General features: G+C 46.2%; 1 protein-coding gene across 2 annotated transcripts in view; it reads left to right on the top strand.

Annotated features, from left to right (window-relative positions):
• Nucleotides 1–15,714, top strand: part of ESPL1 (extra spindle pole bodies like 1, separase) — a 1,025,090-nt gene that overhangs the window by 791,964 nt on the left and 217,412 nt on the right. For both annotated transcript variants that reach the window (XM_069653328.1, XM_069653326.1), the window contains 2 exons: nucleotides 9,868–10,026; nucleotides 12,529–12,699. In XM_069653328.1, coding sequence (XP_069509429.1) covers nucleotides 9,868–10,026; nucleotides 12,529–12,699 — 330 coding nt within the window. The remainder of the gene's footprint in view (nucleotides 1–9,867; nucleotides 10,027–12,528; nucleotides 12,700–15,714) is intronic.

Raw genomic sequence — 15,714 nt, 5'->3', positions numbered from 1 at the left:
TTTCCTGCACTGCCTAAACGCGCAGCACCCAGTATTTACATCAAACTTTCCAAACAAGACCGACAATTTTCTGTTTTCATGCAAACTCTGTTAAGTTACTCAAACAGTATGAGGTTATCAATTCAGTATTTCAGTTTGATTCATGAAAGGTTCAGGCTATGCGTCAGCACAGACATCTGTGCATTCTTTTTAGGTCAGAATCCCACTGGCAACTACTGAGAAGATGTAAAACTGGTCCATGCTTGCCAGGCCAGCCTCAACATGTTCAGGAAGGGCCTTGTTGGACTATCTCGGTGAGGTGCTGCTTGACTCCCTAGAAATGGCAAAAAAGGCACCCACATCTCGGCATATGCACTTTCCCTTAAGGAGGCAAAGTGAAACCAACATGCATTGGAACAGTCAACAGATTGGACTTTTGATTAGGCATGGACAGGCATTGACCAGGCACTGCCATAAAGGATACCAGGTTGCCATAAAATGGGAATAGCTGGGAGATGTTGCAAGTACCTGGGCATATGATGTAATTGCCTGGCAAATGTCTAATACCTATACACAAGCCAAAACTGATGGCTTTGCAATTGCTTGTTTTAGACAGGACTCCAGTGCAAGGAATATAGGAATTGGCACAGATATTGCTTATAAAACCAACTGGCTGAAGACACACATTAAGAGATGTTTATCACACCAGGAGCTCATTTACAGAGGCAATTACGTTGCCACCCAAAATAATGCTTAGCTGTAACACTGCCAGGTCCTATACAGAAAGAACATGAGTGTTACTTTGTGGTAGCTTGCTTCCAAAGCCTACTTTTTGGCACTGATGGGCAGGTAGTTGGTAGTTTTGACATAGGCATTCACATAGCCATGGCTAGTCATTACCTGGGTGAACGAACAAACATGCCCATATTATGTGTTTCCCCTCACATGTCTCCATTTTGTGTTCCACTGCAAGAGTTCTGTTTACACCTAGTAGGCAAAACTAAAAAAGGATGGATGCAAGTCTCTGAATCAATCATAATCATTGACATTGCTCTGCTCAGCCTTCCATACCATAGTCTCCAAATCGGCCTTGGCGCTGCAAGTAATATTAGCAGCCCTGCCCAAAGTGCTAGACCGCAATGCCTAAAAATGCCTGTGGTTGCTAGGGCTCCATTGCAGAGGGTACATGGCCTAGCAATTGAAACTGAACTGCAACTTTTGGTGGCCGAACCGAGAGTAATTTGCTAATGGCTTTTCTTTGTAATGGCACATACTAAAGAATTATGGCATGGAGTGTTGTGCAGAACAATGATGGTGGTAATGTTTAATTCACAGCCTTGCATCTATCACTTTTTGATTTTACTACTCTCCCCTCCAGCATTATATTTTTAATACCAACCTTATTGTTTCACTTGTACTCAAGTTGTTAATGCAGCAGCATAAATATTTGCAATGCAATTTGGAAGGGCCCCCAGTCGATTGATGGACCTTCTGCAGAAATCTGTGTTCTCCAGCATTGGATCTTTCATGGATTCACATGCTTTGAATATTCCCCGTCGTCAGGCTGGGAATCCCCGGTACATTATATAGACCCTTTCCCGTAGGAAAACTTTTTCGACGCTTATGCGTCCTATCCACCTCGTTTTGTATCATGCGTGCCCGTGCCGTCAGGACGTCATGATATAAATACAGGCCCCGCCCCCGCGCTCCCTCAGATTTCAACCGTCTTTCAAAGCAGTGGGATCTTCGTGTTACTACTAGTGATAACTAGATTGTTTTTTTTTTTTTGTCTGTTTCGCGTAAGCGAAGTTCAAATCTGGAGAATTATGTCTGGAAAGGCGTTATTTCGCCCATGTGCAACCTGTGGCCTCAAAAAGGTTTATGAAGGAGACGGCCACATGGACTGTATCTACTGTCTCCACCCGCACCACACGGCGGATACATGTGAGATATGCCAGGGTTTCTCCCAAAAAACCCTTAAGGACCGTAAAAGAAGACTGGTCGACTGGCTTAATGACGGAGCGGGTGCCTACCCGGCTTCGGAAGTTGGCTCCACGGCCTCCAGGAGCAAGTCGGAGCCTCCATCGAAGAAGGTGCGGCCAGCAGAAATTCGCCCTGAGGACAAGCATAAGGGGAAACATGCTGGATCCTCCTCATCTCATAAAAAGCCCTCCTCCTCCTCATCATCTAAGACGGAGAGGCTGGCGCTGTCTAAATCCTCCTCAGGGGACCGTCCCAGGTCTTCCGTGAGTCGAGAAGCTTCAGCCGGGAAGTCGGCATCAAAATCGACAACGAAGTCTAAAGGCTCGACGACGACGACTTCCTCGTCGACCTCGGTGTCATTGACGATGCCTATTACCGTTCAAGCAGCAGCGGTTGGGATTCCTTCGTCGACGGAAACTCAGTCTATGGCTTGGCTGCCTGAGGTCTATGACCCGATCCCCCCTGAGGTCTTACTGCAGCCAGACACGGCCTGCTCGGCGGAAGGGGAAGGTGACATGGTTCTGCAGCCATTGGATTTAGGCTTACGGCCTTCCACGTCGACGACGACGGCGACGAGTGCGAGCGGGGGTATGGTACCTATATCATCCACGTTGCTGAACCCCCAGACAGTTTTGTCTCTGGATGTGCTTAATACTCTTCAGAAGCTACTACAGCGGCTGGATACCCAGTTCCCTCAACCTGGGACGTCATCGTCACTTCTGTCTGTACCTTCCGTCGACGAGCAAACTTGTACGGCTCGCTCGTCGACGAATCACCCATCGGCTCCCCAGGCGGTAAAAGATCGTCCTCGAGCTCAGGAGGAGGGTGAGTTGTCGGAGTCCGACTCTATACATGATGACTCTGGGTCAGACATCTCCCTGTCACCGTCGAGGGACCCGACATGGAATTCGGATGTAGAATTGGAGTCTACGAGGAGCCAGACACAGCCATCTCCCCCTGATGATGTGGGAGCCTTCCATGCAATGATGGGGAAAGCGTGTTCCGAATTCGGCTTGATTCCTGAGGAGCAGAGGAAAGACTGTTTCCTTTTTGACCATATGGGTCAAAGGAGAAAATCGGTATTTGCCATCCCAATCCTTGACCACGTGTGGCAAGAAGGTCTCAAAACGATGCGCCATCCGTTCTCGGAACCAGCCATAAAGGGACGGATCGAGAAAAAGTTTAAAGCTCCGGAGTCCACTCCAAAATGTCTAACATCACAGCCTTTGTCTGACTCGGTGGTGTCGGCGGCAGCAGCTAGGAAGGCCAGGGTCCAGCAAAAATGTTCAACGCCACCGGAAAGCGAGGCTAGGAGGCAGGACGCATTTGGAAAGAAGGTGCTCTCGGTCGGAGCGACGACAGTAAGAGCAGCCAATTCCTTAGCGATCGTGTCACGATATGATAGGGAAATGTGGCACAAATTAGCCCCTATCCTAGAACACCTGCCAGACGAACACCGAAAAGCAGCTATGTTACTGGTGCGGGACGGCGAGGAGGCCTCGAACCACGCTATTAATATCGCAGTGGACCTAGCAGAGTCTGGTTTCAAACAAATCAACCATGGAGTAGTGCTTCGTCGACAAGCGTGGCTCAAATGTACTACTTTCCGTCCTGAAGTACAGTACAAAGTCCTGGACATGCCATGCGAAGGGGAGCACCTGTTTGGCGAAAAGGTTGATGAAGCGCTGAAAGGGATGAAAGAAGACACGGATACTGCTAGGTCCCTCGGCGCCCTTCAAACGGGTAGAAATTTTCGCTCTTTTCGCCCTTTCAGAGGTGCTTCTGGAAACTCCCGCTTTGGAGCCTCGAGGGACCGTGGATTTAACAGGCCCTCGTACTCTTCACAAGGGTTCAGACGAGCGTCCCAGTCGGCACGTGGAAGCAGGGACTATCAAGCCTCCAGGCGGCGAGGCTCAGGTCCGTCGTCAACGAAGAACAAGCAAACCAGCAACCAATGACGGCCTTCGGAACGTCCTGGGGGGTCGAGTCTCTCATCACTTCGACCGATGGAAATGCATCACCAAAGATCGATGGGTCCTAGACACGATTCGCATGGGTCATGCGCTGCAATTCAAAGACAAGCCTCCGCGTCTTCCTCCTTTATTCTCGACACAGCCCCACCTCCAAATCCTACGACAAGAGGCGGAGCTTATGTTGCGAAAAGGGGCGGTAGAGAGAGTTCCTGTGGCACAGGAAGGCCAAGGAGTTTATTCCAGGTTCTTTGTCGTCAAAAAGCCAAACGGCAAATGGAGGCCCATTCTCGACCTGAGGGTACTCAACAAGTGGCTAAAGAGCCAAAAATTCAAAATGCTAAAACTCCAAGAGGTTATCAGATCGGTGCAACCCATGGACTATCTCTCTTCACTAGACCTTCAGGATGCTTATTTTCACATCCCAATACGCCCACGACACAGGAGATATTTAAGATTCGTCGTCGGGAGAAAGCATTTTCAGTTCAAGGTCCTCCCGTTCGGGCTCAAGTCCTCCCCCAGGACGTTCACCAAGTGCTTGGCCCCTATAGCGGCCCATTTAAGGAAGGATGGTCATCATGTCTATCCATATCTAGACGACTGGCTAATCAGAGGGTCATCCAAGGAACAAACACGAGACAGTCTACGAGCCACAATGTCCATCTTACAGGAACTGGGCTTCGCAATAAACTTCAACAAGTCCTCAGTAGAGCCTTCGAGGACCTTGGTCTTTCTAGGAGCGGAGTTTCATACGCACACAAGCCTGGTGAAACCATCCAGCGAAAGAATTCAGAAACTTCAAAACAAGGCGTCGGAATGGAGCGGCGGTACCAGAGTCTCTGTGCGCAAGTACATGTCCCTGCTAGGGACCATGTCGTCCTGCATTCCGTTAATAAACAACTGCCGTCTGTTTATGAGGCCTTGCCAGGAATTTCTAGCGGACCGTTGGGCACAGAGCAGAGGTCGCTGGTCCGACAGACTGGTCGTCGACGAACAACTAGTTCAAGCACTCGGCTGGTGGAAAGTGTCTACTCACCTAACGAGAGGGATGCCTCTACTGGAACCAGAGTTCCAAAAGACGGTGGTGACGGATGCATCGCTGAGTGGATGGGGAGCTCATCTGGATATGTTACAGGTACAAGGCCAGTGGTCTTTGCAGGAGTCCTCCCTGCATATCAACCTGCTAGAACTGAGAGCAGTGCGATGGGCTCTGAAGTCTTTTCTTCCGCAACTGAGGGACTCGGTGGTGCGTGTCATGACGGACAACACCACTACGATGTTCTACTTGAGGAAACAAGGAGGGACACGTTCCAGGTCCCTATCGACAGAGGCACAGAAAATCTGGCATTGGGCCCTTCAACACAACATACAAATCTTAGCATTTCACCTACCAGGAGTGAAAAACGTGGAAGCCGATGCCCTCAGCAGAGAAATGAACGAAGTTCACGAATGGGTGCTGAACGACCAACAACTTCAACAAGTATTCAAGGAATGGGGACACCCTTCCATAGACCTGTTTGCAACGAAGAACAACAAGAAATGCCATCAGTACGCAAGCAGATGGCCTCAGCAAGGCTCACTGGGGGATGCGTTCTCATTCCCATGGACGAACAAATTCCTGTACGCATTTCCTCCTTTTCCCCTTGTCAGGAGGACGTTGCAATGGATCCTCAGGTACCCATGTCGGGTAATTCTGGTGGCCCCATACTGGGCCAGACAAGTGTGGTTTTCAGACCTACTACACTTAGCGGCGGCGGAACCGATGAGATTCCAGAAGACCCCCGACCTTCTGTCTCGACAGGAGGGTGTCGTTTGGCATCACGACCCGGACAGCCTCAAGTTGACGGCCTGGCTCCTGACTTCGCCGAATTTGGTCGGCTAACGATTCCGGAGGACTGTCGACGTATCCTGCAAGCGGCAAGAGCACCTTCCACAAACGCCTCATACGCGTACAAATGGAAAAGGTTCTGTCAATGGTGTGAGAATCAACCAGGTTTGGCCCCGCAATCGATTAGGCCGGAACAGCTCCTTCCATACTTGCTGTTATTAGCTCAAATGGGCCTGTCGGTGTCGTCAATAAAAGTACACCTAGCAGCTATTTCCAGGTTTACTCGTCGACGGCACTCGGCACCATTGTTCAGCGACCGCCTGATTAAGCACTTCCTTAAAGGCCTCTTTCGGAGTTTCCCTCCAGAGAAGAAATTTCCACCGGAGTGGAGCCTCAATCTGATCTTAACGTCTCTTATGAAACCTCCGTTTGAGCCAATGTCATCATCGTCTCTGAAGTTTCTGTCGTGGAAATTGGCCTTCCTGGTGGCCATCACTTCAGCCCGACGTATCTCAGAAGTTCAGGCTCTAATGGTGGACCCACCATACTTACGATTTTTCAAGACCAAGGTAGTCCTAGCCACTAACCCACAGTTCATACCAAAAGCTCCTTCGGTGTTTCATAAACACTCTTCTATCGTGTTGCCTACGTTTTTTCCGGAGCCATGCTCGGGAGCGGAGCGCATGCTACACACATTGGATGTAAAAAGGGCTCTCAAGTTTTATCTTCATCGTACGCAACCGTTCAGAGAAACGAGACAGCTGTTTGTGGCCTATGGGTTGGGTGCTAGAGGAAAAGCCATTTCAAAGCAAGGACTTTCAAGATGGGTGTCATCTACCATCTCGTACTGCCATTCCAAGGCAGGGAAGCCTCTTCTACGACGGCCAAGAGCTCATTCAACTAGAGCAGCGGCATCGTCGACGGCACTGTGGGCCGGAGTCCCTCTAGGGGACATCTGCATGGCGGCTACCTGGGCGACTACACACACCTTTACCCGCCATTACTGCCTGTCGCAGCAACATGCCGAAGACACCCGGATGGGACAGGCGGTGCTTCGACACCTATTCCAGTAAGGTAAGCCCCGGCTGCGGGGTGGCATCCTGTGGAATTTATGACTGTATGTGGTCCGTTTTTTCCCTATGTAAACTATTACTGATGTATACATAATCTTAGGGAACGGCCTTTTGCGAAGAATGTATAGGGGTTTGCATGCACACCTCCTCTTGGGGGAAGTACTGCTATGTAATCTATTCAAAGCATGTGAATCCATGAAAGATCCAATGCTGGAGAAGGGAATAGTTTCTTACCTGTAACTCCATTTCTCCAGCATTGGTATCTTTCATGGATTCACATGCGCCCACCTGCCTCCCCTGATCATGCAAACCGGTTCCCCCACTACTTTGGGGGCCGAAATCTGAGGGAGCGCGGGGGCGGGGCCTGTATTTATATCATGACGTCCTGACGGCACGGGCACGCATGATACAAAACGAGGTGGATAGGACGCATAAGCGTCGAAAAAGTTTTCCTACGGGAAAGGGTCTATATAATGTACCGGGGATTCCCAGCCTGACGACGGGGAATATTCAAAGCATGTGAATCCATGAAAGATACCAATGCTGGAGAAATGGAGTTACAGGTAAGAAACTATTCCCTTCAAGAAACCTCACTTGTCATTTGTTTGATATAGCATTTTACTAACCATAATGTGAAAAACTGCTACAGTCCCACAAAAATGTAAACCTACTTTAAATTACAGAAACTAACTTTGTGATTTAAGGTTTGAGAAAATAGTTGTAGGCAGCCTGCTTGAGTAAGTGTGCTACCTCATTTAGAGGTGTGGATGGCTCTTCATCACCCTGGTCATTAGGGATTTCATGGCTGTGGGGTATAGATCCTTGTCCAGGGCAAGCAAATCCTGGCCTGGGCCTCCTGCAGTGCAGCCTCTCGGAATGCTAATCTTAGGTTGCTGCTGCATATTTAGAGTGAAATGCTTCCACACCCCAATGCCCTCCACTCCCTCAGATCCCACTGTCATGGCTTTCTTTCTAGAGGGGCAAAAGGGTGACCTTTGGTAGAGGACTGCCCTACCCCCGGCCCCTGCTGGTGCCAGGCCTGCCTGTAACTCCTGTTATCCAGCATGGTTATCTTTCATGGATTTACTTGCAACCCTCCCTCCTACCCCTCTATGGCTCTAGTCTTGGTCCCTACTGCCACCTTATTTGCACTTCAAATCTGAAGCCACAAGGGGTGGAGCTAAGGAGGACCACAGTAATTGGCTGGGACAGTATGACCCAAAGTGATAGCAATGGGCTAAACAAATCCAAGCAGTTTTAAAATGTAAAGCAAAACTCCTTTACTGAGGATTCCCAGTCTGACTGAGAATATTCATGAGCATGTGAAATTATTGAAAGATGATCATGCTGGAGAACAGGAGTTACAGGTAATTAACCTGTTCCTTCTCCCTCACCAACATTGTTAACAAAAGCTCAAACATTTGCCTCTTGAACCACATGTCTCACTTTGGTGGCGATTACATTGATTACTGTCCCACGTTTCTAGTTTCCTTGGCATACTCGTTCAAGTTACATGGGTAGAATGTTAAAAGCAAAATACACAATAGTAAACAGCATTCAGTACAGCTTTGACATGACTTTATTTTCTAAAAACCTTAATGAAGAAACATGTCAAAGGTCATGCATGAATCCTGCTATTTACAATGCCGTAATGTCTGATGTATGGTAAAGGCATCTGTACAGCCTGGCACACGAAAGTGGGCGGTTTGAAAAAATGCAGGCAGTGTCACTTCAGAAAAGTGAACAAGTAAAATGTTCATTTGGCTGTCACATAATGGTAAGCTTTTCTACAACGGTTTCACCCATGCTTTATAGAAAAGCTATATTGTTTCAACATTTGTGCTTTAGGCACAGCTTTATCATCTGGAGTGTACTGGTAGGGCATTCGGGGGACAGTAGTTTGCTACCGTTTGAAAATGACACTTGGCGGCAGATATTCACTCGCTATTCAGCCTCTTTAATGTGGGGTATTTTCCATGGAATCTCATTCGTGGTTTTCCACAAGATTTTCTTTGCACCCACCCTTCATTTGTAACTTGAATGAGGGAATTTGCTAACCTGTATTTTTCCACTATCCATCCTTAAATGCTGCTAGTCTTCCTTACCCAGAATAAAAACCTCCAAGAGTTCTAACAGACTATTCTTTACCTATGTGAGGTTCTGACCCAGGGTAGCAGGCCCCCATGGCTTCTGTCTTTAATTGCATCAAAGTTCTTTTCGGCCCGGATTCTTCATCCAAAAATGACATGCTTGTTTGGTTAGTGCTAACGCACCCATGTTTTTTCAAGCCACGCATTGTCCTGTATTTTGTCTGTAGGGGCCAAACCGCCAGTGTTCTGTAGGCATTGCTCCCTGGGCTCAAGCTCTAAGGCTGACCGTTTGGCCAAGCAATTCTGAGAGCATTTGATTAATATCAGAATGCCTCTATCCTTGCATATGCCTTCTTAGAATTTCTACCTTGAGTATGGAGTGAGATGGGATGAGTTGTAAGTGCAAATTACTCACTGGATTGACCCCTCCCCTGTCCTCCATTGGAACCTCTTCCATCCTTTTCATGGTAAGTCAGTGTAGCGCTAGCTATAGAGACTCATGTGGCGAGTCAGAGGATGCGTATACCCGGCCCAGATGTGGTTATGAAGCATGTTCACATTCTCCAACTCTTAAAGCGATGAACTGCGTTCTTTGATAGCTATGCTGAACACGCTCCAGGCCTGAGCTTGCAGGAATGGTTTACCCTTGAGCATGGTAGAGAAGGGGGACTGTGGACTAGGAGGTACATTGGTCCCTTATATTTAATCCGATGATGAGGAATGCAAAGTATGGTCAAATTTCAGTGCCCGGTTAACAGTTTTTAAATGTATTGGTTGTTTGGCAACAATTAACTATTAACTGGTAACTTGTACTGAAATAACTTTTATTTCTTTGAATATAAATTTGATCCAATTTGCTTTTACTTTGAGGGAGTTGGAGTTCGAGGCCCTTCTCAAAAGCCAACAATTTGAAAGCGTTGTCTTGTTTGTTCTTTCTGAAACAGCTCCTGGTCGAGTCCTTGGAGCATCAGATTCTTGGATGCTGGAAGGGGCTCCTGTTGCCATCTTGCTCAGATGCTCGTGTAGCTGAAGAGGCCCGTTCTCTGGCAGAGGCCCTTGGAGCGTGCGGCCTGGAGAAAGCAAATCCTGAGGGACTGCTCAAGGTATATTATAAGTTTGATTCACAAGCACCACTTCAAGTTGGTCAGCATAAATACACTTGTCAAATCTGTTTAGAAGCGGAGCTTTCCAATACCAGTGAATTATGTAGGAGAGGTCCAATTTTATGTATAGTACTAGTGTTACAAGAGGAGAAAGTTAAAAGGTGTTAAATGGCAGGTTAACAGTGCTACATAAATAGTTGTGATAGTGCAATCTTTGAAAGTAAACCACCAGACCTCTGCTTTGTGCTCTGGATGTAGATCAAGATGCATCCTTTTGGCATCACCTATGAATTCTCTTTTGTTGTTTGCCCTCATTCACAGTGCACAATCTCAGGAGTCAAAGGGGCTTTGAGGTGGATCTGTGGAATGATGGAGAGCTTGTTAATAATTCATTTAGTAGTGTCCACAGTATGAATGATTGTGGTTAAATTGCTTCTCTGTGTGATCGTACCAACAGTCTTAAATGAGCTGGGAATTTTATGTCATCCATTGGTGCCCACTCTAGTTATTCCAGGATCGTTCTTCCAAGCAGTGGTTCATATAATAGTCCTAAAACTATGTTCTTTTTCTGCAGGATTTACTTTGTCCTTTTTTGGTTTTGTTTTATGCACGAGTAGCAAAAGGTTAGCCTGTTTAGGTGGGATTGTAAATGCGACTGTGGCCTCAGAAAATGGTTTAACAAATCTCTAAATGTAAGATATACGGTATTGTATACACAGAACACATGGATTTTCAAGTAATATCAAAGCGTGCAAGATGTACTAGGCCAATTTCGTATTTGTATTGTATAGTAGTCTGCGATTTTGTGATGTGCAGTTGTAGGTATAATTCTGCTGTCTCTTGGTTCCCTTCTAGCAGGATTTGGTTCAGCTGTTCATCAAGTGTGCAGCAAGCGATCTTGCTGTGGAATTCTTTGTAGTCGTGTTTCCTTAAGTTTTGTAAGATGTCTAAACTTAGTGTTGGCTCTGCCAGAACTCTTCAAGGATGCACATTAGATGGGCCCGGGGTTGAATCGGAACGAATGCAGAATTCTGAAAGTACTATTATAGTCGCCACCATTTTGAAAAGTGAGTGGAACGGATGAAGTTGGGGAGAGTTGTTTAATGTTGCTTATAAGACCAAAAAAGTGATGGGTGGAAGGTTTAAAATGAATCTGAACCGCTGGTATTGCTCTGGGCAACCTTCCACACCACCTTTTTTTTTTTTTTGTTTTTTTTTTTAGCCCATCTGCACCATTCCAAAAGGGGTCCAGCCATATCCAAATTAGCCAGAACTGCTACACCAGGTCTGCTCTGATGGAAACACAAGCAACCCCAGGCATGTTTCGGCCTTGTTGGGCCTTCTCAGTGATGTGTAGCTTGGTTCCCTATGGTGCAGCGGGCAAGGGACTAAGCTTGTTTTGGTACAATGGCACGTTTACCATTTTTGTTATGCATTACATTTTTTATTGTAATCATTAATATTGCAACTGTCTTTTGCTGACACTGGTTGGTTAGTTAAAGAATGCGAGTCCCGTATCAAAATCTTTGATGCTCCCAATCCTTTATGGCCGCCATTGCAACAAGCATTTGGAAAGACTATAGATCTAGCTTTGCAGTTGGAGTGGGTATTTTCTTTTTTTAAAATGTGTGTGCAGCCCCCCACGGGTATAAACAGTATTACCCTCTACAATCGTAAAGGCCAGACCTATTGGTGTTGCCAATGCTTGTTCGATTTTGGGACTGTTATGAGGCAGTGGAGTTTATTTTCCAGAAGGCCTAGACCTCATTTTTAGTAAATTTCTTGCTCCACTTAGGTCTCTGCCGTTCAATTTCTCGTTTAAGACTGTTGACCCTGTATTTGCTAATCTGATTTCCAGTGATCTGCTAGGATGCATCTCGTATGTTCGAAATGCTGTATATGGCATTTTGTTTCATGGTTTACCGATCAACTCAAGGTTTTCGCCATCTAAATGAACTCTTGAAGTGGGAATTGAATTGTGTTTCTGATTAAGTAACCTTTCAGCTACGTGGATCCTAATGTGCAGATGCTTTTGATTACAACAGGAAAATCAAGTCTTACTAAAGTTAGGGGATTAAAAAAAGTATTAATGCGTTAACTTTGTTTTCTAGCATTCTTTCACAAATTGACAGGCTATTCTGCTGTTCTCTAAGTTTTTGCCCTTTCTGAAACTAATCACTTGCACCCTCCCATTATAAATGTGTGGACTACAGGTTTCAAACAATGCAGTTGCCAATGCGGGTCAGTGGGGAGATGGTTAAATGATGTTGCACTGCTGCTAGTAAGGCAACAGCCAGACTAGGGTAGAACACCACTTCAGTCTGCTGAACTTGGCATCCTCTGTGTGATAGGCATCTGGGTCAATAAGTTAGTTAATGCTAGGAATATTAAACGGTTGCAGCAGTGTTGTGGCTTTCATGGACGCATCGAAGGCTGCGCCAAGTCCCCTTTCCTGATCTGTGGCTGAAGATGGTAAATTAGTGTTCTTTTGTTCCTTCCTAGGCTATTCTGAATGGATCGCACATCCTCTCTCGTCAGAATGTGAGAAACCTAGCTCTTGGGCTCTGCCAATCGCAGCCACAGCATGCGCTCAACCACTTGCAAACTGCAGTGGACAAACTGAAAACACTTACTGTGAAATCATCCGGTCACCTTGTCCTGGTGCTTGATAAGGTGAGATGCCACCAAATGCTTGGATGAATGGGTTTGTGAGTTTCTTTCCTCAAATTTGGCTACACATCACAACTTTGTTATGCTCCAATATTGACCATCTCACTCAAAAGAACACTGCTATGAGACGGAGAAAAAAACAAGATGAATGCTTTGAAGTTACATTGCTGGCAACTGGCACAGTTCTATTTTTGAAATCCGAACTCCTGGCTTTTAAAAGAAAGTGAAACTACTAGTGTGGCAACAAGTCCCAGACACTGATGAAAATCGAAGACTGGATGAAGGGTATTTGGACCATGTTGAAAACTATGAAATAAGGGTCCCCTCCTAAACATACATGGGTTTCCGGCCTTGTGCCAAATGTCTGGATAGGGACATATCTCATATGAGCTCCATGCTGCAGCTTGCTGTGGATAAGAAGATGGAAGCTGAGCCTTGTAAGGGGCGCTGAATCTATTTGCAGGGGTTAGGATCTGTTGCGAGCCAGTTGCATTGAGGGTAGGTGGAGGGAATCTGTCAGACTGAGTTGCCAGCTTTTGTAAACCGAGGGTCCTTTGCTGCTAGATTGGAGTTTGGAGATGGACTGAGAGGGTCCGCATGTCGAAAGTTGGTTACTTATTCTCTGCTCCCCTTTCTCTATAACTGCTTCTTTTTTCCATTAAATACTGCTTTTTAGAATTACAATTTCTCAAAAGGTAATATGTAAAAGCACACCCCTGCACGTTCACACCAGAAAAAATACAGCCCGCTACGGAAAAAGACATGCTTGCAAGGATAATAAGTATTTATTTCTACTATCAAGCCCCACTTAACACCTCATTTGAACAGAAGGAACTGTACAGAACACCCGAGCAGGTCTTAAAAGTATGACAAATGCTCTAATCTCATTTTAACTGCAAGTCAGAAATTGACTCATAGTGCACAGAAACGGCAGGATCAGTGTATTGTATTGTTTATTTATAAATATCCATGCTTGCATGGATAGCACATCGATATTAATTGTTCACTGCAAGTAGCTGAAACGGCAGGATCAATATATCGGCACCGAAATGTGAGCAAGGGGTCCACTAATCTTAGAGAGGCACAGCTCCACCCCGCTGATGAGGTCCAACCAGACTGAAACGCTTGTCTGGGGTTGCTGTTGGTACTCTTGTTCAGAGGAGAATTGCCTAGCATTTCGGTGCTGGACTGCCCCAGGGCAGGACAAAGACTGATATGTTTGGGATATTTCTCCTCTGTGTAAGATGGTGACCTAAAGAATCTTGGTAAGGCTCTCGTAACCAGGACTAATGTACGGCAGAGTGACTCCCAGGACCCCTTAGGTTTTTTGTGTAATTTGTGCACTGCCATGAGCGTATATATTAGACGCTTTTTTGACAGCGACCACAGAATACTGCTTTTAAACTGATAGCGGATGATATTATTTTGCTACTATTCTGATTTGATTGACCATAGACACAACTGTTATGCTGGCAGGATGATTGGAAAAAACTTGAAATTAATTGCAAACAATTGACTTTTTTTTTTTGTTGAAATCCTGGCACTAATGCTGATTAAAAGAGGGATATTTTGAAGAGTTAAAAATAATTTTTGTAAACTACATCAAAGCATTGATGAATGATTTAATGAAATGTAGTGAGTAGGTGTTGGGGAGATAATCATTTTCATGCTCCATCCCCTCTCCTAGTGAGACCGCCAGCACTTTTTCCTGGACCTGTGGACGTTATTCTGAAATCCTGTTAGGCAGAATCCCGTGCAGTACCCTTAGGGACCACTACACACAATTAAGACTACAAGTGGTAATACAAGTTCACCTTTGGTACAAGCCTGTACTACTATATTAAAGTGGTAGCAGTAGCAGAGCAGCCAGGCTTATCTGAAGAGTATATGAGCAGTAGCAGAGATTACACAAGGGGACCACAATTACTGTGACTCAAGCAAACACTGACTCAAGGTTTCAGGTAAAAAATATAAGTATATTTATTTTTAAACCATTTGTTATAAACGCAACACTTCGATTCAAAACCACACGTAAAATACACTACAACCAACCAATTCAGTTGGTACAGAATAACTCAAGGTAAGTACCCTATGTTTTAACGGACCGGTGTTGTGAAACAAAAGACGTTACAGGGAATACATATGCGATCACTTTTTGACAGTAATGACAGTTCGGTCTTACAAAAGATACGCGTATCCGCGGCAGGAAATGTTACTGGGGCAAAAAAACACTTAGCACCTGAGTTAACCAGAGAGAGTTGGGGGCAAAAATTATAGGCAATACTCTTGTCAGGGCAGACAGAATCAGAGGACACTAGTTGACAGAAATTCAAGAGTCAATAGGCCGGAGCCAGTGTCGAGTGGAACCGGGTTCCTGTTGTCGAGGATCACACAGTCAGACAGTTCAAGATTCAACATTGCCAGGAGTACTTAGATATTGTCAACAGAGGAAGCAAAAGTTATAAGAAGGAGGGAAGATGAGGGCAAGCCTTGGAGGAGGAGAAAAGGGATTCACCCTAGCTCCTCGAAGCAGAACACAGTACCTTATTCAAGAAAGAAGCTGGTGCCACGGCAGTTGTTCCTGGTAGTTTCCTGCAGACCCATGGTTCCTGGAGCTTCTGTCTGAAGGGGGTCTGCACTACGCAGGGATGAAGCCAGCAGCAGCGACGGTGAATAAAAGGTGCGCTCCTTAAAAACAGGAGAGGCTCTTCAGATGGCTATCCGGACCACTACAGCAGTGTGCAGCGATTTCGACCAAGAAGAGGATCCTCTGGCTGTGGAAGATGAGCTGGTTAACCCCACCAGGCTCAAGGGAAGGAGACTCCGACTGGATCTGCTCTGGTCGTCGAAGGGTAGATAGCTCAGGACTGCAGCAGGACTTCACCGGGACGGGATAGTTGCAGCAGCCGTCTTCTCCGCTTCGGGTTTCTTGTAGTTCCAGTGGCGACTCTGACTTCCTGCCCAAGAGTCCTGCCTTTTATGCGAAAATCCCCCATTCACACAGCCTGGCTGTCAATC

This window comes from Ambystoma mexicanum, chromosome 3q (genome assembly GCF_040938575.1).
Source record: "Ambystoma mexicanum isolate Mex_15411 chromosome 3q, UKY_AmexF1_1, whole genome shotgun sequence".
In the NCBI taxonomy this organism is placed as follows: domain Eukaryota; kingdom Metazoa; phylum Chordata; class Amphibia; order Caudata; family Ambystomatidae; genus Ambystoma; species Ambystoma mexicanum.
This window is presented reverse-complemented; position numbering and strand designations above follow the sequence as displayed.